The sequence below is a fragment of the Antedon mediterranea genome, chromosome 9 (genome assembly GCF_964355755.1).
Source record: "Antedon mediterranea chromosome 9, ecAntMedi1.1, whole genome shotgun sequence".
Classification (NCBI taxonomy): Eukaryota; Metazoa; Echinodermata; class Crinoidea; order Comatulida; family Antedonidae; genus Antedon; species Antedon mediterranea.
In genome coordinates this window covers 7,404,287-7,428,531 of record NC_092678.1, presented here as the reverse complement: position 1 = coordinate 7,428,531, position 24,245 = coordinate 7,404,287, and the positions used below count along the sequence as shown (strand labels likewise).

Genomic DNA, 24,245 nt, shown 5'->3' with positions numbered 1-24,245 from the left:
TGAATGTTAATGTGTACAATCTCATAACGTGCACACAACCTTAATTGCATTCGGCGAAGTAATTCTACATTCCGTCTTTCTCAATTTCGCTATCTTTGATGTTTCTACTGTTGATAGAATGATATAAGTAAAGTTCCGTATTGTTCAGTAGGAATTATCATTGAGATTGACAACTTAAAATGGATAAGTTAATTCAAACATTACTGAATAAAGTTAAAGTGATGTTCAGAACTATGTGTAATAACCTTTAAAATTCTTAATGCAACAATGATCATAGTCAATGTTAATTTTTTATTTTAAGGCCAAACAAAAAATTTTAGTTTCACCTCCTCTCCCTCATCAAATTTTTGCGTTCTTTTTTTACTATTTGATATTACTAGCATACGCCATATATTATAAACAATTTGTGTATATTACAAGTATATTATTTTGATTTGACCATAATGATTGTTTTTGCCATATTTTTTCTACCAAGTTTATACTAATACAGTATTTGCTTATTTGTATACTAATATTAATCTGTATTTTTGATGATTCAATAAAACTCTCCCAATATTGGACATCCATCGGCTGGTTTGGCCGAAATTGACTAGTTCTCTATAATGTATCATTTCCCAAAATGTAATTTCAACAGTTTTTGAAATAATCCTTTTTGGACGTCAAGTTTGGAACGTTTTAATATTCGAGTAAGCAAATGGGTTTTAGCGAAGATGATCATTTTGTGAAACCAAAATCTCCACTACCCCACAACCCTCCATATCTACCTCTGCTTAGAAATAGTTTGATAAGAACTCTATTAAGTTCTACAAAAGTTGAATGAGATTTACAGAATGCAACAAAGAATGCCATAGGTCTAGCCTGCTTGACTTGTTTAATAGACAACATGTTTCGCATGTTCATTAAGGATTAACATAGTCTCTTGAGTGTCTTTAGACATGTGAGTGTCTTTAGGCATGCGAGTGTCTTTAGACATTATTCCTAACAAACCATGTTGATATTTAAATATATTAATTATCACCGTCATCAGTTCTGAATTTATATCTTTTAATGAAACATATTTATATATAATATATATACAACAATGTGGCATTTCTCTTTAGTTATCTTTTAAAAACACACAAAAACAATAATACTTAATATCATTAAATGTACCATATGTAGGTATTTAAAATTGGTTACAGTACAGATCAATTACTAAGTATGGAACGCCCAAATGATGCGCCACAAACAAAACAAAACCCTAACCCATTTAGTTTACTTTCCCAAAAACAATTCCTTCAAGTCAGTGGTGAGTAAAGATGATGGTGAGTCAATTATAACGAAAGTGGCATGCCGTTCCTTAACCTGCTGCCAAATAAACTCTACAGATGTTTCGTAATTTTATTTAATACATGAGTCATTGGTAATATTTATGGAAAATGGGTACGCATTATCATTCAACTGAAATATAGGTTTCAGGTATATTAATATGTAAAATTATACCGTGCCAGAATTTATTCATTTGATATGAAGAAATACATTAGAGGGTACATACATCATTTACACATGGTTACATACAAAGTTAAATGAAATATTCTTTTAGAAATACATGTTATGCTATATTAGATAGTGTTTTCAGAATTTCAAAGTAAAATTATGCTGTATTTATTCATTTAATACAGCATTTTACACATACAGTGTATCTTTTATCTAAATTTAAGAGTTAAAATAAAAATATTCTTTTGGCAATATTCTGTCTTTGTTAATAAACATAAAATGTGAATATTTGTTATTTTAATGCTGTTTAATGATTTTAGAAAATTCAATGATTAGAAAAAGTATTAGATTAATTTCCATTAACAAATTGAACCTTTGGGACACCCTTTTATGGAGACACTTTCCGTTAGAGAAATTTATATTTTAATGCTTGTACTTATTTTAAATCCTACCACACTACAATTTTAAACTGTTATTCTCTATAATAAACTGTTAAATTTGGTAGAAATTCATATCTGTTAAATATAACATCTACTTTTATTATTTTTAAAGCATTCCTCAATAAAATTTGTACTTTTTTATATTTCAGACGGCAACAATATCTATTGATGACTGCGATGTTGAGGTAGCGTTACATTTTGGATCCAGCGGAGAGACAGAATACAAATGTGCTGCAAGAGCCACACAGGCTACTACTGAAAAGAAGTAAGTGGATACAGTGAGGGAACATAACTAGATATGTCATGGTCCTGGATATATACAGTATAAATTTCATATTCAATAGGTGATATAAGATATAATATTATAATATCCTGGATTTATAAAGCGCCTCGTGTTGTGAAACCTGTACATTATTACCCCAGTCAAATTGTATAATTTTGTTGTATATGAATATATGTCTTGTATTAAGCGAGTTTACAATTTTATTAATCATATAATTGTATTGAGTAAGTAACAGAAATTAGCATGTTTTTAATACATTTTAATAAAGTTCTGGTAAGCAAGGGGTCAAAGATTTAAACCTGACCAGAGGACATTTTTTCATGGTGGATTATAAATGTATTTTCCATTGATAATCTATCGAAATCAAAGTAAATAGTTCATATTTTAATTTTGTACATTTTTGTATATTTGGAATGCATAATATAAAATTTTTTTTATTTTAATAGATTCTTAGATCTAACTGGTCCGTTCATAATTGGCGGACTCCCTGAGGTGCCAGACCCATTCCAAGTGACAAGTAGAGATTTTATTGGTTGCATACGAGACGTAACAATCGACGACAATCTTCTAGATCTCGCCTCGAGCGTGGAGGATTATCTGACGGAGTCTGGATGTGGGGCAAAGGAGAACTTCTGTCGCCAGGGTCTTTGTGAGAATGGTGGGTCGTGTATTAGTCAATGGAACACGTACCAGTGCGAGTGTCGGCAGGGATATACCGGACAACGATGCGAACAAGGTACTTAAATATTCATATATTATTTATTAACATAAAGAACAAACACAGATGAGAACAAATAAAAAACACAATCAATTGTATGGTACCAGGGATAGCTTTCTAAATCCCCAATATTAATCTTTATTCATCCCTCATGGGGCAATTGAGAAGGAGATGGATCACATCAGCTTACAATACAAAGTACACATTTTAACATCAAAGAGGGATCTACAATCATAAAAACAATTGATATAAAGAAAGAATAACATTGATATAAACTACAAATCAAAGTAATAACTAAAGCACAAATGGTTCATTAACATATTAATGATATACAATATTTAATTACATTATTTTCACATAGGGAATTTAATATAATAAATGCGTCTAAATCTTGTGTATCTAGTAATTTTGTATTTATTTTTATTTATGTATTTATTTATTTATTCAGGCAAAAAATACATTTTATATAATACAAATCAACAAATTAAACAACATGACGTAGGGAGATGTGTTTTATATTTATAGTTTTGAATAAATCAAATATGATATTATCATGATCAAATAATATAAGTAATAACCAAGATAAAATTCTCCTTAATTTTCAAATGTGTGCCTTTTTTCTAATACACCTTCTGCAAGCTTGTTGCATATCTAACTTCACTCATAAACTGCGTTTTCGAACTAGCTCTCCAATTTTATTGTCCGTCTTGAAATGGCTCGATGACTCTTCACGTTCGCAGAACATCAATTATCCGCCAAATAATATCCAATTTGCCTCGAAAGTTCAGCTGATTTTATAGTCACCAGAGGAAGCCACTTAGAGAACCGTCAATCAGTAGACGAAGTAAAATAGAACACATTACATTCTTTTAAGTCATAACAAGCCAGAACAGAACAAAAAATTGTTGACTATTACTTTGTCATGGAGATTTTAATGTGCCTATGGGTATTCGCATTAGAGTATTTCTTCTTCGTATTGAGTATATAAATCAAAGGTGAGGGGGAGGTGTTTATTCTGGTAGTGAATCATCCTATGATAGACACCTCGTATAGGGCCCTCAAGGCATTGCTATGCATTGTGGGTAGTTTTTGTCAATTTGGAGTTTGGTCACAGGGGAAGTTCTTTCACGCTAATGTTTGCGTTACCTTGCAAATATAATGAATATAGATTGGTTTGTTGTTTGCATGTTGGATTCTGTGCTAATTGTCGCCTTTTTACAGTTTAGTCTAAAGTGAAGAAACTTTATAAAGGTTAAGAGAAGGTTTTGGTGTTAATAAAAGATAAAACTCGTGCAATAATACATCTATGAAAATAGTTTTAATGCTATATATAGTAACCCAAATCACTTGTCTTTGTAAAAGGTTTGTTGATATCAACTTCTGTCTGCCAGCAAGTTTTAAACACCTATAAATTAGAAGGTTTTAATGTCAACGGTTGAATAACAAATCCAATTTAAAGTTTACCTCATTAACAATAAATACCCCCTGGGGTTGAATAATATAGAAATTATCCTCAGAACATAAAATTATATAATTTATGGTTGGTTTTCAAATGTTTAATTTAGAACCTTCCTTGTACAAGTCTGTTGATGTTGATACTTCATGTGGATATGTGCAATTAGCAAAATAAACAATTAGGCCTACAATCCCAGCCTGTTGTGGAAAGGATTTTAAACATCATTCTGGCTGCCATATTGGATCAAAGATGACGGATAATTTTTAAACATAGTTAAAAAAATTCAAAATACAATTCTGGTTGCTTAGATACCCATACTGTGTGAGTGCACAAATAACAACAATTTGAATATATAGCTAATTAAATGTACTATGACAATCATCTTATCATACAAATGTTATAGATTAAAATCTATTAAATGCTTGCCATACCAGAAATCTCAGATTCTCTTCTGATACATATTACATTAACTACACATTAAAGTTATCTAGTTCACTTTAAACCATTTATTTGAAAATACATTTTGCAGCATTTTACCGATATACGTTAACTGATGAATATGTTGTAACGTGGCTAAGATACTATATGAGATATATTCTCTGTTCTAGAATAATTACAAAATTTACTAATATATTAAACAGTTCACGTCAATAGATGCTGCATACCGTGAATAGAATAATAAATAGTTCAGAAATAATAAGACGTTATTATGAAATGATGAAAATATTATAGATTGTAAATTAATATTTATTAGTATTGAACTGAATTTACAATTTAAACCGCACTCCTTTTTAATGTAACACATGTCATTATTTTATATAATACAATGATATTATATTTAATTTGATTTAACAGTGTGTGATATAAATTATTATTCTCGTAAATTAAAATTATATTTATTTTGAAATGATGTGTTAAAATTTATAGCTTCGAATAATACACTATGTAATAGTATTTTGATTGCCTGTAAAAAAAAAAAATTTTAATTTGCTTCAACGGTATAAAATAATGTTCTTCTCTTAAATAAACTTGTTATATATTTTTTTAATTAAAAAAATGTATTGATTGATTATTTGATAATTATGTCTTTTACTTTAGGACCCCTTCTATTTAGGGACATCCCTATTCAAGGACTATTATGGGGACATTTTCTGTGATAAGCAAAAAAAATATGTTTTACACAATGACCAACCCAAATTTAAAGGACACACCTACTGCACACTTTGTTTGAGCCTCTCTACTGTTTTATAATACATGGCATAACGACACAGAACGGTGCTCTACAAGTTTAGTATAAGAAAAACATTTTTACCAAGATTTTACACAAAATCACATTAAAATCAATATAATTAAAATGATTTCTGTATTACCATAATACCATAGCTTAAATGCCATAGTTTCATTTATATTATTAATATTATACCAAAATGATTTAATAATTATTAATGATTAGTAGAATAACATAATTTGATAATAATTGATGCAATTTTTAATAACATTGTAGATCAATTGATTTCATATTGAAGAAACTTGATATCAGTACGCTAATGTAATCAGTCCTTTTGTGCAGTTGTCAAGTCCTATTTACCTACATTAACAAAAAAGTAGCGCAGGCCAACAGTATGTGGGTAACATCATACGTACGCTGTAACACATTCCACTAACGCGAATACAGTCTTCGGGCGATTACATTAACCTATCGCATTTCATTGTTATTTCTCGCAAAATGTACCGTGCAACAGCGGTGATGTCATTACACTTGAAATGTGAAAAGCACGGAAATTAAGCTCAACGATTCGTTACTATTGATTTTATGAAAGTTGCTAAATCTAATGAGACATCGCGTACAATGAAGGATACAGACTGTACACTTAATCAGCTCTTATCACAAGTCTCTCGGAATTATTTTTTGCATTTGTTAAATTTTCCAAATCATTGCTAATATGCATCTGTTTTTTTATAATTAATTGAATTTAACTGCTACAGCATTTGCCAACTATATATTTACATTTTATGCTCTCTTATAAATCGTACCTGTTTTTCAGAGTTAATCTTTTTACTATCTCCTCTTTGCTGTCAATTACAACTTTAGATAGTATTGGATTCTACATTGCCAAACTGTGATTATTGTCAGAAAATTTAAATTTAAACTTTACTTATTTTGTTTTTCATTATTGTTTTTAAAGGGTATTATCCACCAAAACATGATGAATACATTTACATAAAATAAAATATGTATTTTGTAGATAAAATTATTCATGTTCGGAGGAAAAGAATAAACACAAACAAAACTGGTTTCATTTTTAAAAGAGTACAAAATATTCGGTTATTATTTAAACCAGAAATTGTCTTCTAGAAAAAAAATTTTTTTATGGTTTTACCAAATAAATAATTTTTTTTTCATTTCAGCAAAACAAAATAAAATATTTGAATAAATAAATTAATAAAAAAACAAATATTTGAAGATTGAAAAATGTTTTATGTTTTTTTCGGGTCATTATTGACTTTGTATAATAATGATACATTTTATCAATGAATGTAAAGTGTAGTCAATGAATTGAAAATCTGTTTTTATATCATAGACAATATGCATCATTACTCTGTATTTGTAATTTCTAAGGTGTGAAAATCAATCAAGCATATCTCCAAAGATTACATTTCTCGTATTAAGTGTCTGCATTTTCACTAATCTAGGGTCAAGCCAACCTAAGAGATTTGATGGCGTCGGCGTAGTACGTTATGAGGTTACGCCGACTGGTATTACACTCCCATGGAAGAATTCTGTGTCGTTCAGAACACGTGCTACAGCAGGATTGTTGATGTACATAAAAGTTGGTACAGTAGACAGTCAAAAAGAAATATTCTTTGAGGTACAGTAATGTTTTTTGAAATAGCATTTTCCTATTTAAATACAATATATTTTACTACTGTAGAATAAGATGTATTTTTAAGAGATATTGATACAGTAAAACCCATTTTTTGGGGGAACACCCCTTTTCAGGGGACACCCTATTGAAGCAACACTTGTGAAAAGGACAAGAGCAAAAGTAGAACCCATTTTTTTTGGGGAACACCCCTTTTCAGGGGACACCCTATTGAAGTGACACTTGTGAAAAGGACAAGAGCAAAAGTAGTACCCATTTTTTTGGGGGAAAACCCCTTTTCAGGGGACACCCTATTGAAGTGACACTTGTGAAAAGGACAAGAGCAAAAGTAGAACTCATTTTTTTTGGAAACACCCCTTTTCAGGGGACACCCTATTGAAGCGACACTTGTGAAAAGGACAAGAGCAAAAGTAGAACCCATTTTTTGGGGGAACACCCCTTTTCAGGGGACACCCTATTGAAGCGACACTTGTGAAAAGAACAAGAGCAAAAGTAGAACCCATTTTTTTGGGGAAACACCCCTTTTTCAGGGGACACCCTATTGAAGCGACACTTGTGAAAAGAACAAGAGCAAAAGTAGAACCCATTTTTTGGGGGAAACACCCCTTTTTCAGGGGACACCCTATTGAGGGGACACTTGTGAAAAGAACAAGAGCAAAAGTAGAACCCATTTTTTGGGGGAAACACCCCTTTTTCAGGGGACACCCTATTGAAGCGACACTTGTGAAAAGGACAAGAGCAAAAGTAGAACCCATTTTTTGGGGGAAACACCCCTTTTTCAGGGGACACCCTATTGAAGCGACACTTGTGAAAAGAACAAGAGCAAAAGTAGAACCCATTTTTTGGGGGAAAACCCCTTTTCAGGGGACACCCTATTGAAGCGACACTTGTGAAAAGAACAAGAGCAAAAGTAGAACCCATTTTTTGGGGGAAAACCCCTTTTCAGGGGACACCCTATTGGAGCGACACTTGTGAAAAGGACAAGAGCAAAAGTAGAACCCATTTTTTGGGGGAAAACCCCTTTTCAGGGGACACCCTATTGGAGCGACACTTGTGAAAAGGACAAGAGCAACTACATTTCTTTTAACACTCCAGCACTTCGGGAAACCTGTAAAACAGTGACAATGTCTGTGTCTTAAATGTTACCTCTTATTACTACTATTGGAAAGTATATATTCGTATAGAATAACTAAATTAAACATTTATTTACTTTCTTGGTTTACCTTTCCCTAAAGTCATCTATTACTTTCTTCCCATCCCAATCTGCATACGATATTTAATTGAAAAAAAAAATCTTTATTTAGGTTGAGAATGGATACGTACAGTATCGTTACCGGGAGGACGTGATAACAACAGTTAGCAGTATGAAGATAAATGATGGAGAGTGGCATTATGTTGAAGCTGAATGGAAAAACCGGGAGGTCGTTGTCAAACTGGATTACGGCAAAGTAACCGTAAGTTATATTCTTAATTGAAAACGAAGAAAATTGCTTCGTTTCTTGAAATAAAACCAGTATCTTTCGAATCTATATCAATTTATTAACCTTTCCATATAATATAGCAGACTATCACCACTTTTTTTTCCCGCCTTTTTTTTTTATAGCAAACTGAGATAGTTGTGTATGAAATAGCTGGTTCACCTGTTAGTATACTTGAGGTTGGTGGCATCATGGTTGAAGGAGACGTTCAGAGTGGATTTTCAGGATGCATTCAGGTAGAATCTTTACTAATTGCATATTAACATAAGTAATTTGCATAAATAGTTGTACAGGTGTAGAGGTTTATGAAGCTGTGACTTGTGTTTCCATCGTAAAACCTTTCTAAAAACCCATGATTTTTATCTTTAAGAGCGACTAAAACTATCTTTAAATGTCTAATATTGTTGGAGCTTCTGTAGGCTCCGCATTTGATGGCCCTAGCCAATGGATGCTAGCTTCGGGCTCATTTCCCGTTGGACAAATCCAAAATTTTCTAGTCAATTTTTTAAGTCTATAGTTTTTTAAGTGTGAATTAGACAATTAAATATTGATTTGACATTAAATTATAATCAAGCAGTTGGGAATTTGTTTCTCAAAACCTAATTTGCGTTTTATTTTGATTTCTTTAAAGGGTGTCAAAGTTGGTTCTTTGGATCTAGTTGTTCAGGACGAAATAATGGTTACGTCTGGTTGCAATTATGAGAATCCGTGCAAGTCTGATCCTTGTCCCGTCGATTCAATGTGCATCGACGACTGGAAGACATATCATTGTGAATGTAACAATGGTAAGTATACACTAGCAAATAAAGAGAAAAAAAGAACTTCTTAATTGCAAATATCAATCTAAAAAAACTGGCGCCATGTTCTTTAAATTTGTGATTTACGTTTGTCTTGTCAAATGTCAACAAACGAATGAGGATTGTTTGTTGCAGACACTCGGAAGGTGTTCTGATGTAGAATTTAATTAAGCTGTCAAAAGAAAAAAACATTAAGCCGAGTTCTAAATGTTGTATTATCAATCAATATCTTTCTTTTTTCTGACGACTCTCTACAGACTTTTTCTATAAATCTTACTTTAATTAATTTTTTTAAATAAAAAAAAAATCAGGAAAAGATATGGATAAAATACAAAATGTCGTATTTAAAATGATTACCGTAGAAGCAGAATTATAAGCGAAATGTATCAGCTTGGTGGTTATGTTTGCCTATTATTTACAAGGTTTAGGTTCATATCCCAATGGGGTCTAACTTTTGGCCATACAGAACACCAACACCACCTCAGCCATCAACACCACCTCAGCAATCAACACCACCTCAGCCATCAACACCACCTCAGCCATCAACACCACCTCAGCCATCAACACCACCTCAGCCATCGACACCACCTCAGCCATCGACACCACCTCAGCCATCGACACCACCTCAGCCATCAACACCACCTCAGCCATCAACACCACCTCAGCCATCAACACCACCTCAGCAATCAACACCACCTCAGCCATCAACACCACCTCAGCCATCAACACCACCTCAGCCATCAACACCACCTCAGCCATCAACACCACCTCAGCCATCAACACCACCTCAGCCATCAACACCACCTCAGCCATCAACACCACCTCAGCCATCAACACCACCTCAGCCATCAACACCACCTCAGCCATCAACACCACCTCAGCCATCAACACCACCTCAGCCATCAACACCACCTCAGCCATCAACACCACCTCAGCCATCAACACCACCTCAGCCATCAACACCACCTCAGCCATCAACACCACCTCAGCCATCAACACCACCTCAGCCATCAACACCACCTCAGCCTTAATTTCAACATTTTTTAGAAGTTAATGACAATTTATAATAATATTAAAATGATTTTATAGATTGATATTACAAAAAAAATCTGTTAAATGTGAAATGTTACGATCAAATTCATGTTACCTCTCCTGTAATCATTAATTTTAATAAACTTTTTACTTGTATATTTTAAAACTGTTTTACAGCTTGTCTGTAAATTATCCATTCTTTAAATTTGGAAGGATATTTTTGATGTATAAATAAATTTACAATGATATGATATAAAGCAATTTTGAATATATAAATGTAAATATTGTTGTGACTATAAACCCACTTGAGACATTCGTTTTCAATACAATTAGTTGACTGATAAGCCGCGGCAATGGATTTTGAACTGTGTCTTTGTACGTGTTTACTCATTCAGTCGCTGTACTTTAATACATCTGGCACGTTTTTTGTTGATCGATTTCAATTTTAATTATTAGTCATCATTAGTATGATAACATCTTTTGTAAATTCATAAAACCAGCATAAATCAGTACACACATCATTTGCATCTATTAATGTTATTTACCTATTATACAATGTTTACGAGTGCAATGGTACAAATAATTTCATGAGGTAAAAAATAAAACAAATAATTATTTGTTCTATTGTACGAATATAAAACATAATTATTTCTTTTATAACTTGGCTACATTTATTCAATAATTTGCTTTAAAACGAGAGTCTTGGCCAACACCTAAACCATTCTTTTAAATGGCAGCGCAGCAACTTTTATAATATGCTTGGGTATGATCAATGCTCACTTTTTTGTCACCTTTTGCGCATCACAAATACAAGATGTAACAGTACAAGGCAATAATTCCTCAGTGTGTAATTATCTAGGCCTATCTAAATACGAGAATTTATGCTGTTATGAAGGGAAGCTAAAGCCTTATTGCTCTCGTGGGTGTCATAACGTAATGTTGACAATTTCAAAGTATGGGTTTTGAAGAATAATTATATAATAATTGATACTGTCATATTTGCAGTTTACAGGTACAATACATATTTTGTATGGTAATTTTTTTATGAAATTATACAAGGTATACTTATTCAATTATTTTCTTATTTGATTTTTATATTATTATTTATTATTATTATTATTATTTTATATTCACCGCCAGGCATTCAATAAAGGAAGTACCCCTCACCGCCAGCCATTTTAGATAAATTTACCTGTTTTTCAAAGCTCATAGCAAAGGTGTTTGTAATCAGAATAACATGCAATATACACTCAAATAATGAGATAGAAATAAACTTTCCAATGGTACCAAACACTTTATTGAAATAAAACTGTAATACCACATAATTGTACAAAGAACTTGGCTCACTTTTAGCACTTTAGGCTCAATCGGAGAACAAAGCAAAGATAATGAGGTTTTTAGCCTGGCTGCACCGTCTGTCAGTGTCACTAAATTTTCTCCAATTATTTATTACATTTTATAAACCAGATTTAGGTACAAATATACCTTCATCATCTGGGGATAATAAATACTCATTTTCAGAGTCAGAGTCGGCAAATATTTCTGCAATTGCTTCGTCTGCAGTAAGCACATTATGTTGTTTACGGATAGGACGCGATGTAGGCCAGCTGGGTCAATGGCACTAGGGGTTAATAAAGTATCAAAATATTTGCGGTCCAGATCGATTTGGATGTTGAAATTTCTACATGCGGTCCATATATACCTGATCTAACAAATTGTGCAATAAAAAGCCAAAGACGGAAATTTCCGTCTTTTGCGGTCTGGCGCTGGGCATCGAAAGACGGAGATTTCCGTCTTTGGCGGTGAAAGTGTTAAGAAGAAAAACAAAACAGAGATTCGAACTTGGAATTTGTTTGAACAATAACAAATTATTTTGTATTAGAAATATAACCATAATTCATTCACATATGTATCAATAACCATATTGAATATTGTTTTGTTGCAATAATTTTATTTTCTTTAATTTCTAAAAGATTTTTCTCATTTATTTTTGCAGCTCATTTTGGCCCTACCTGTACCGAAGCATGTGACCTAGACGTTTGCCAGCACGGCTCAGAATGTTCTTTAAATCGCAACACTGAAATGGGCTACGGATGTGAATGTTCCTCGTCCTTTTATGGAGATCATTGTGAAAATCGTGTTGAACAGTGCAGCGATGGGCTATGGGGATTCCCGATTTGCGGGCCGTGTAACTGCGATCCTAATCTGAGTGAGAATTCAGCGTGTAACAAAACTACTGGAGAGTGTACCTGTAGAGTAAGTTTCTTATTTTAATGTAATAATAGTTTCATTTGAATACATTATAAGATAGTACATATAGATATCATGCCTAGCTTACCTGGATAAACCATCGATAGCCCTTCTCTTATCAAAGAGTAATATATAACTTTAAATTCATTAAACACCCTATTTCTGTATTGTACTGTCTGGAAGAGTATACGTTTTCCCAGCCCTGCAACAACATTGTAATTGACTGTTTGTACTCCAGCCTAATTAGCATAACAATTTTAATTTACAAATTTAATTAATATTTCAGCTATACATATTTCAGGCACTGTTTTGTTTATACTAAGTAGCAAACCTGATTCAAAGAAAGTCTAATATATTTCTGTTAGTTAGATAAAGCAGAAAGTTAATGCGCTATAATTTGTAATTTATTCAAAAATAACTGTAAATTATAACCTATGCAGAAGAAAACCTTCAAATTGCCCACATCTTTAAATATTCATTTGAGCCGAATGCTAATTTACTTTGCTCTCTTTTACGAGGTCACACAGGCCATAAATATAATGTTGCACTCTTACCTACTTGTATTAACTGTAGAGAGTAGGCATGAAGTAATATTATACAGTATATTGATATATACATAATATACATGATATATACTAATAACCTATAACAATCTAACAAAATGTAGCATATTGTTACTTGATATGGTCTCGAAATGTTTTCTAAATGTATGTGGAAGAATAATCTGTGACTCGCAGCCTTCTGGACTGAATTGCGCACAGGTGTGGATGACGCATACAACAATCTTTTTCTCCACTTCATGTCATATAGATGCCACCAAACAGTGCTCATTCGTCTGTCCCCATACTACTTTTCCGAAAGATGCGCAAACCAGATGTGTATTGAAACTACTCAACTTTTTCAAGAGAGCCTTAAACATGTGCCGATTGTATAGATATAGTTTGCCGTAACTGCGCGGCTACACGATTTGATGGCCCCGGAAAAAATTGTTAATTTTTACATCTATTTTATAATACTTTTCAATGTCAGTAATCATAATATTTCTTGTTTAGGCTTATCACTACAGAAAAGAGGAAGAGTGCCTTCCCTGCAATTGCTATGATCCTGGTTCGTATCGAGCAGAGTGCGATGAGAAAGGGCAGTGTTACTGTCTTAATGGCGTGATAGGGCAGCATTGCGATGAATGCACCGATCCGTTTGCAGAGGTTATAAAAGGGAAAGGATGTGAAGGTTTGTTTATTATTGAAATTGCAGTAAAAATCAAAATATTTTTTTTATTTTAATAATTTCAGATGCAAATTATACATATTTCGGTAATCACAATTACACAAAACAATCATATTTTTAGTTCAGGTATAAACTTTAAAATATGATCATTGCTTTATAAAATTGAATGTACATTTTCTTGTTTATTTTCATAGTAATATACGATTCCTGTCCACGTCGATACAAAGAGGGCTTATGGTGGCCACGTACCAAGTTCGATAAAGTAGCAGTCGTTCGTTGTCCCAATGGTACAATCGGAGAAGCAGCTCGTGGATGCGATATCAATATTGGATGGCTTACACCAGACCTGTTCTCATGTACATCAATTAACTTCATTGACCCGTTAGAAAAGGTATGTCAAAGGTCAATTTGAACCAATTGTTATCTGATTTGTTTGTATTTAATCTTGACACAGGTATTGACATTTTGAAATCGTTTATTTAACAATAGGCAGAAGGAAGAAAGGTAACACCACTAGCTAGACCACTGAACTTACGCATGTGTTTTTAGCTATTTAGGCCAGAAACTGAACAAAAACAAAAAGAAAATGCACAGGCTGGTGTGTATACAGTTGAGCTTGCGCAAGTTTTATTATGTACCACAGCAATAAGCCTATATATTATTTATATATATTTTTTCTTTCATCATTTAGTTGAGGTATTTAGACAGTGGCCAGAAGCTGAACAAAACGCTTTCTATCGAAATCGTAAATTCGCTAGAAAGTGCACTGCAGAAAACTGGTAAACTGTACGGGAATGATGTAAACATCAGCTATAAGTTGATGAACCTTGTGTTGGAACATGAGAGTAAGCAGAAAGGGTTAGATGTAACAGCTACACAAGAAAGCACATTCATTGGGGTAAGGTCCAACTTCTTCAATAGACACCTCTATTCTGCTAGTCAGGTGACATTGGTAATGGAGCTGGTTGGTGGTTAACATGCTTGCCTTCCAAGATCCAGGGTTCAATCCTCACCAGTGCCAGGGTTGTAACTCACGACTCCTTCAACTCCACTCCCTAAGCCTCAAATGAGACTTAGTTTATAAGCGCGATAAATTATTAAATAGTTTATCCATCCTGTAATTGACGAGTTACTATGTTATGTGTACAGGGGACACATCTGTTAAGTAAACACTTAATGTTAAGACACTTTATTTGGTCCTGAAGATGTCCGCTTAATAGTGGTTGTACTAAGAGTACTCATTTTTAACATTTTAAAGCATTAATTTTTCCCGTCCATCGTATATAACCCAACTGTTTTTGGATAATTGTTTACATGTACTCTAAGTCTATGTACATAATAGTGTTATATGTATTATAATCATTAATGGATTAAATTTTCATTGAGAATATATTTGATATTATTGTTACTATGGAAACGTAGCTATAAATGACAGTGTGTTTACACAAACATTATTAATTGTCATGTCGTAAATGAATTACAAGGTATGTATTTAATTAATGACATTAGTATTCAGGCAACGCAATGAATATATTAAATTCTTTCATTTTGCATCCATAATGTAATTATTGTAAGCGTTCTCTACCATGGAAACATAACAATAAGGATTATATCCGAATTATAGTACTACAGTAGCTGAATTGTTTTTCTGGCATAAATTTAAAGTTTTTTCAAGTTTTTAAATTTTTTAACAAGTTTAGTTTCAAGTTATAATTTATTTTCAAAATTGCATATTTATAAGATAATTTGATTGGTGGTTAAGATAAAGCAAAAACGGAGGGAAAAAACCAAATGAGCAAAAAAACATGACAAAGACAGGACAATACATTATACAAATAAGATAAATATTTTACACAAAGCAAATATAGGCGAACATTATAAAATAAAATAACGTACATTACCGGTTTTTGCATATATGATAAAACACGGCATTGTAAATTAAGTTAAATATAAAATGAGATAAGATATTGTTTGAATTGATATTTAAAGATTTTACACTTATGCTTTTGCATTTAATTTGCTCATCAAGTTTGTAATCAATCATTCACTGAAATAAATAGTGTGTATGATCACCTCCCAGCTTGCTAAATAATTGAATAATTGTTGTTACTGCAGTAATTGCAGTACAATCATTTTGACATGGTTCCTTATAAAAGTATGTTTTTTATTATAGAAAGTTATATCGAGTCTGAACCATTTGTTGGACGACGACAACTACTACCATTGGTCGGTTATTCAAAAGCAGTCTAAAGGCACTGTAGACATTATGAAAAACTTTGAACTGTTTTCAATAAATATTCCACGTGAATCCGACTCCATCACATACACGCCAAATTTTACTTACGCCACGGATACTGTTGGTAAGTGTACTTAATGAATTTTCGTTCCTGGATAGTAGAAGCAGACAGTCTTTGGTCAATTTAGCTTTCAGTCTGACAATAAGGCAGAGAAAAGTTTTTGATATCATTTTAATACTTTCCTATTAAGTAAACACTTGTGCAGTAGGTTTAAGTTAGTAATTTAAAGTAAAACATAACTTTTTGTCTCCTTCATCTGTTTCAAGATGGAATATGTTTATGTTCTGTTTACTTTTATATTTTGATTTGTGGTACACCACATATTTTAGTTCTAAAAACTGTTGAGATTTTACTACAATGAATAAATGCAGAAAGTCCAGGAAACTTACAATTTAAGTGACATTTATATTTTGTTTCTTTCAGTTATGAGATTTCAGTTTTTAGAAAGAAACATATCAAATATGACAACAATTCCTCAGTATGAAAAGGATGACATTGTTGATGATACAACTCGCATCCTTCTGCCAAAGTCTGCAATCCAGCCTAAACCAGTTACATCCGGTCCTGGCTTGTCCAGCATGTGGGAGAATGTAGCAGTGGCCTCATTTATACTATACACAGATCTTGGAGCGTTATTACCAATGGTTGGAGACGATACCGTAGAGTAAGTAATAATTTCGTAGCCTGGTAAATTGCGCTTTATTTTATAAAATGTGAATGTGAACCGCATTCTAGTCTAGCTAGTTATATGTTCTTCTTGAACTTGAAAATACCTTTCACATAAACCAATATAACAATAATTTCCATGATTTAATCCTATCAATTTTCGGTTCTTCATGGATTTCATCTAAATAGATTAAATACAACATACTTAGTGTGCAAGCTCTATCATTTATTTTCTAGTTAAATTTTATTTTCGGTTTTGATTGAAGATAAAGATTCGATTTTCAAGTGATACGATAAATTTAAGCAGCCTTGAACTTCACATATATATTGCCTTAACTAGTCATTCCAAAGTAGTTTAAATTCTCTTGACTCTCGCTTGCATCGTAAATGGATTTGTTGGATCTGATAGTAAATAGAAATGTGAATATTTCTACATAAATTCAATGTAGTTGGATGCTGTGCAGAGCCATATTAATAATTGGGCTGATGGTTTATTCCTATTACTGTCTTGTTTACGTAGCTGTAACTATGTAGGTTGATATTTCGCCGTAAGTTATCTGGCTAGAATCTGAGTTTAATACCAGTTTGTGCTTTAAGATTCTCATCCTTCAGATCTGAATTTAAGCCGTGCTTGCTTGCATTCAAATACCAAGGTCTAGGGTTCATTCCTGACCTAGTGCTAAACCTAAACCTCAAATACATTTATTCATCCCGTAATTGGCAAGTTGCTCACTGTTAGATGCGTATGCCATTTTAAAAAAAGAATTTTGTATGCTGTTTGAACAAAGCACTGATCTTCTCCCTGTGGGCTGATCTGCTGCATTGTGCATGATAAATTAAGCTATGCAGTGGGTACTGCATTTGTTTGGCCATCAATATAAAGGAGTTTTGGATTTATGACAACCAAGGACCAACCTAGATCAAGTCTCTTGTACAAAAATGAAGTTTTTGAAAATGCAATTTCAGTTTACTTGTTACTTTAAGACTGCTCGCCGGCTTTTGGAAAAATCTGTCCTATCTTTTAACATTAGCAGGTCTGAAAAGTATATTAAAAGTGGTCCAGAATTGGAACCGTGGGCCCAAAATTTAATGGAATGGTCCTTGACCACATATCTATCTGTATACTCATTTTGTTAAAAAGATCTTTTTGAGTAATCCTGCTAACAAACAAACAAACACACACAATCGATTAAATATACCTACTTGGCGGAGGTAAATAAATTAACATGACATAGTTTGGCTGTTAGTCATTGCAAATTCAAAAAGCTTCCTATTTCAAATGGTTGAAACCCTTTTCAACAATCCTGTACAGACTTGACATTCACACTACAAACCTATTTATAAACATATTTTATTTTTAACAATTAGTTTGACATGTCAGTCCGAGTGTAGCGTTGTTGTCAACACACCTGTAGTGTCTCTGACGTTGTTTGATGCTCTGGCTAACGGCACAGTTAACAATCCTTTACCTGATCCCATCATCATTGAATTTAAACTGAATACAGACGTTAACAAGACAAACCCACAGTGTGTGTTTTGGGACTTTCTAATGTAAGTATCAATATCCGATTTCATTATAATTTTATTCAGTTGTAATATTAACGTTTTGAAACTCTACAGACATTACGTTAATTCTCTATAAGTTGATCGTGATAGCTAGTGGGTAATGAGCAGCGTGGGATTTGAACTGCTTACCTTGTGGTAGTTTATCACTTTTTAAATTGACATCATGTTCTTTAGCAATATTAAGCATAACAAACCATTTCATTCTGTCTTTCTCATTTATTCATTCATTCTTTTGTGAAAAAAAATTTGATGTGCCCATATGGACACAATGATGTCATATCACTACCATATTTGGGCACATTACACTTTTTTGTCAATCATGTTTGATAGTGTAGACAGAGATTTAGTCAAAATCAAAATTTAAATCTGGCAAACAATGTTAATCATCTTAGTCTGTTAAATAAATGATTTCATAAAAACAATAATTTTAAAAGAATATTTCAATGATCTTGTATTTTACTTCTTAAAGGAGCAATGGCAGTGGGGGCTGGTCAAGCAAAGGCTGTGCTTTAGAAGGTCAATCTAAGGACAAAGTGACCTGTGCTTGCACTCACTTGACCAACTTTGCGGTGTTAATGACCTCTAACCAACAGGTACAGTACATAGCAGAAGGATATTAGTGTTATATGTTCAGACCTACAAATGTTTTGGTTTTTATCAGAAAGCAACGTCATTTAGCGTTGTATCATCAGTAAAGTACTCAACTAATGCTTTTGTTAAGGTCTGTCAACACTATCAAACGTGACAAAAAAATGTGATGTGCCCATATATGGACATGATGTCATAACACTACCATATTTGGACACATCACACTTTTTTTGTCAAACTAGTTTGATAGTGTAGACAAAGCTTTAGACCATGATCGGTACACAATACTGTTATCCAATTAAATTGGTTTTTGTTTTTTAGTCAAATTCTCATAATGTGTACTGTATAGTTCTGGTCATACACAAATTTATCACCTTGAATTTTGTAATAAAGTTATCATCAGTAGCAAGTTGCTTTTCCTAGTTCAGACCTAAGGAGTTGTATGCAGTCAATAAAACTTTTTCTCTCTATTTAGGCAATTGATCCAGAAGGCATGGTATTGGATTACGTGGTCAACACCTGTCTAACCATCTCCGTTATTTTCCTTATGGTTGCGCTGTTTGGCTTCACATGTCTTTCGCACCTGTACTCCAACTTGAATAGTATTCATGTGAACGTTGTTCTGTCACTCATAATTGCTGAGATTATCTTTATGGCTGGAATTAGCAGTACAAATGAGGTAAGCAGATTTTTTTTTATATACTTTCTCCCCAAACTGAAATGAAATTTGTTCTCCCAAATTTGTTTCTATTCTAGCTATGCATTTCCTGAAAACAGGACATTGTGAAATATATATATTTTCAGATAACAATTTTTGGTTGGAAATTTTGTATTTCATTACTATGATTTTACACCAAAGAAATACTAGAGACTGATTAAGGAACAGAGGTCAAATTTATAAGCGTTAGCGTGCTTGATCAAATCAAGCTATCCTGATAGATCATTAGTGAGTTTTGATTTTTGTCTACTGAGGACCGAAAAAAACCATCAGTCGAAAGCTCTCTATTATTCCTAGGACATAGGTTAACGGTTAACTACCGATCTGGATTACAATCAGCTAGTGTAAATCAATTCATTTAAATATTTATTTTTTCTGCAGTCCTTCTGTACGTTTGTAGCCATCACGCTACACTTTACGCTGCTGAGTGTCTTCTCGTGGATGTTTATTGAATTCTTCCATTTGTATCGCATGATGACTGAAATACGAAACATAAATCACGGCCAGATGACGTTTTACTACCTCGTAGGATACGGAATACCGGGAATAATAGTATGCCTGGCGGTGCCGCTGAGCATTGAAGAATACAATATGCAAATTAATAGTAGCAATGAACACTTGTAAGTTGTTGTTGTTTGTGTCATTATGCTAATTAGGAATGCATCATGCTAAATACTGTTGTAAAGTATTAAAACGAGCTTTCATTTTACGAAAGTAGACAAAAGACGATTCTGGAACATGAATAGAATATCTGTTTCACGTCGCGATCTGTTAACTTTGCCATCTACTGTTGAGAAACTAAACTCGCTATTATTGAATTGTAGTACGGTCACTTATAATTGGAAGCGAGAGATCACAACCATATTAACTAATTAATTAATTCTAGTAAATATTATTAATTATTAAAGATTGGGAAGAGGAATGACTTAAAGATATATTGTCCCCCTAAAAAAATATTTTTTTAAATATTTTTGTTGAATATGTTATTTTAATGTCACATAATAGTTTTTCACTCTCACAAAAAATTGGGTCTGAAAAAAATTTATTTACCTGAGAAAAATGTAATTTAAAGCAAAAAAATGATCAAATTGTCTGGAAGACAATGAGTTTTTGGGTAATTTAACTGTTTATTTTGTCTTTTTATAGGTGAAATAATTTTTCCCCCGTTTTTTTTTCTTATGGAAGTGAACAACTTCATTAAAACTGCAAAATGGCCTATTCAAAGTCCAATTTTAAAAATTTTTATTTCTCATGATTTTGGGGGACAATACATCTTTAAATGTTACTTGTTGTGATGAATCCAATGTAGGGATTTTGAGCTAAACATTGGATGCTTTTTGTTTTTATTGTAATAAAGATAGGGTGACAATGAGGATTTTTTGGTATTGTATATTAATTATATTTAGAAATAAATTCCTTAATACAGTTTTATCTTCTGTTTAAAAAAAATTGTATTACTTGTTTTTTAGTTGTTGGTTATCGATGAATCACAAACTTATATGGAGCTTTGCTGCACCCGTCATAGCGACTGTTTTCGTAAGTATTTAAATAGTCTATAAAAATCAAATATAAAAAATAAAAAATTAAAATGTATAACTAGAGTATATCTATTGAACGGCACATTTGTTTAGTAGAAGCATACTGTGTGACATGCTGCATACACTTTTGGTATTACATTTTCAACTAAATACATGTGTGTGACTTGTAACTTGCCCGTAGGCAGGGGAAAGGGTGTGCGGGCAGAAGAGTTGTAGGGTTCGAATGAAACCCATTATTCCTAAAGTACCCCTTCAAACTAATAATAAATAGGCCTAGACTAGGCCTAAATTATCTTCAGTAGTAACCGCCTCGCACACTGCTTAGTGCTGGTTTACATGCCCTTTCTGGATACATGCTTTTGTAATTTTGCAATAGATATATGCTTATAATAAATTATATTGGTTTGCATTTCAGTTTAATTTGGTGTTGTTTATCATGGCTCTTAGAGTCTTACTACAGAGTACTGATAAAAACACTGAATTTGCAGGATTAAAGTAAGTACACGGATTAAAATTATTTCAACATTTTAATGTATTTTCATTGTTATATAAACAATATCAAATGTTGGGGTAGGGTGTGTTTCCCCAGATGTAAACAAAGTAGGGGATCCAATGATTTAACAACAATACATTTACGTTGTTTCTCTAATTTCACACAAAATCATTCCATATGTTTAAATATCATTAGACCTCCTCCTTTTGAACCCCTTTTCAGGGGATACCCTTATTAAGGGTAACACTCCTATCAATGGGACACTCCTATTTAGAGGAAGCTTTGTTGTGTCCCGATGATGTCCCCTTAATAAGTGTTATATTGTAATTTTTTCTTTTCAATTGCAAGTCAAATGGCTAAGCGGTTAAGGCAGGGGCGCCGTTTACCGTATCTAAAGAGCCAACAACATTGGCATGTGTTCAATGCCCACTTGCTCCTATTTCTGGTGGTGGAACAAGTCTTCTCGGATAAGGACTATAAACCGTATGTCCCGTGTACACAGTTATAACCTGTGTGCACTTTAGAAAACCCAGTTCATTATTCGAGAAGAGTAGGGGGTTACCCCGGTCAACTGGTTCACAAAATAGCCACCTGTATCAGGGGGATTACCACCTATCTGACAGTGATTAATTTACTATTGGTAATCGTTGGCCACATTGCCTTAATATATATATCACATTCATATTTTCTTCAACCCATTTTATTAAAATTTCATGTCATTCTAATTCATGTTAATTCATTCATAACTAAAGTTAGAGTGTATATAATTCATGATGCTAGATAGTAAACATTGTACAATAATTCAACAATAACATTTTTATCATTTTTTTTTTTAAATTTAAAAATGTCTGAAATTTACCTACAAATGATAAATAAGAAAAACAATTTTGAAAAATTCTGTTTTGTTTGTTACTGAATTTTGCTGTTTTCCATTTTTAGAAATTAAGTAATAATAAATGATAATTTAAATTGGTAAACGATCTAGAAACAGCGATTTCCGATTGACAGTGACAATACAGCTACTAATGGAAATTACGATTAATATTGATTTAAATGTAAGCTTATAGTCTGAAAATGCTTACGACATTAAGCGCGTACATACATCCATCATCGTTAGTTAGCTTCTCTAAATTGCCTATGCATTCATTAACTTCTTAAGAATCTTGCCGTACTAACTTGTGGAACATCCGTTAGAAATATACATTTCTTTGTCAAATATATTAATTGAAATAATTTTATGATATTTTATCATAACAATGGTATCATCACTTATCATAACTTTGTAAATATGAATGATAAATTTACCTGCCTATTTTAAAATAATATTTCTACTAAATAATTTTAGTAATTAATAATATCGTATGCAATATGTTAATTCATTGTTAATTTACAAATAACAAATTAGAAGATATATAATTTAAGAGAAATTCAACGACTCAGTAAATGGTGAAGATAACGAAATATGAGAGTGAAAATACCTGCCCAACCAAGATTTATCCCCAGAATATTCTGCTTGATATGTAGACATTCTACCATAAGACCACTGGGCTTGATATATCTATTATAAACATTTCCAGAAGAAATTCTAATCTGTGAGAATGAGAAAAAGTCACCCAACCAAGATTTGAATCAGGAACCTTCTGCTTTATATTCAAATGCTCTAACCATCAAACCACTGGAACTTCCATTAATATTCAAATTTGATTGCTTAGCAACTACAGTAAATTGTAGTGGCATGGTGCGGTAAACTATATATATATATGTATATAGAGTATAATTTTTTTTAAAATAATAATAATTTATATGCTTAAAACCTACAGTCAATTATTTTTTTATATTACCAAATATGTATTCTACAGCGTTTTACCAAAATTGTATGTATTGTCATTATAAATATGGGTGTTATCACAATTTAATGTTTGTTTTTTTGTCTGTTTTTGTCTCTGCTTAAAACAGAGCCTTAATGTAAGTATAACACTCAGACTTAGATCAGTTTTGTCTTTAAAAATTATTATGCAATGTTGCACATGCCTGAAATTTGATATATTACAAAATAATTTGTTATGAATATATTTTGTTTACACAAATAATCTCAAAACTATCCCAGCTTAAGTTACACCTGCTTGCTATTTTATAAATATTATTTATTTTAATTCTGATGCAAAAAGTAGCATATTGAAAAATCATCTAGCATGTTTTTGAATTTGTATGAATTTATGTTTTCACTTGAAAAAATATAAAAAGTACAATGCTCAAAATGATAGAATTTAGACAATATGATGCACGATTAAACTCCCTACCTTCCAAAGTTTTTGTATTTATTATAACTGTAACTCA

The 24,245-nt window shown here is 32.4% G+C and overlaps 1 protein-coding gene across 1 annotated transcript in view; it reads left to right on the top strand.

The window, feature by feature from the left end:
• The window catches only part of LOC140058400 (cadherin EGF LAG seven-pass G-type receptor 1-like), a 96,494-nt gene that overhangs the window by 59,277 nt on the left and 12,972 nt on the right, over positions 1 to 24,245 (top strand). Inside the window, exons 5-22 of the mRNA XM_072103977.1 lie at positions 2,066 to 2,181; positions 2,646 to 2,935; positions 7,068 to 7,243; positions 8,563 to 8,712; positions 8,862 to 8,972; positions 9,368 to 9,521; positions 12,562 to 12,821; positions 13,868 to 14,045; positions 14,237 to 14,433; positions 14,734 to 14,940; positions 16,216 to 16,402; positions 16,763 to 17,003; positions 18,374 to 18,556; positions 19,041 to 19,164; positions 19,635 to 19,838; positions 20,259 to 20,497; positions 21,347 to 21,413; positions 21,831 to 21,910. Of these exons, the coding sequence (XP_071960078.1) occupies positions 2,066 to 2,181; positions 2,646 to 2,935; positions 7,068 to 7,243; positions 8,563 to 8,712; positions 8,862 to 8,972; positions 9,368 to 9,521; positions 12,562 to 12,821; positions 13,868 to 14,045; positions 14,237 to 14,433; positions 14,734 to 14,940; positions 16,216 to 16,402; positions 16,763 to 17,003; positions 18,374 to 18,556; positions 19,041 to 19,164; positions 19,635 to 19,838; positions 20,259 to 20,497; positions 21,347 to 21,413; positions 21,831 to 21,910 (3,164 nt within the window). The remainder of the gene's footprint in view (positions 1 to 2,065; positions 2,182 to 2,645; positions 2,936 to 7,067; positions 7,244 to 8,562; positions 8,713 to 8,861; positions 8,973 to 9,367; positions 9,522 to 12,561; positions 12,822 to 13,867; positions 14,046 to 14,236; positions 14,434 to 14,733; positions 14,941 to 16,215; positions 16,403 to 16,762; positions 17,004 to 18,373; positions 18,557 to 19,040; positions 19,165 to 19,634; positions 19,839 to 20,258; positions 20,498 to 21,346; positions 21,414 to 21,830; positions 21,911 to 24,245) is intronic.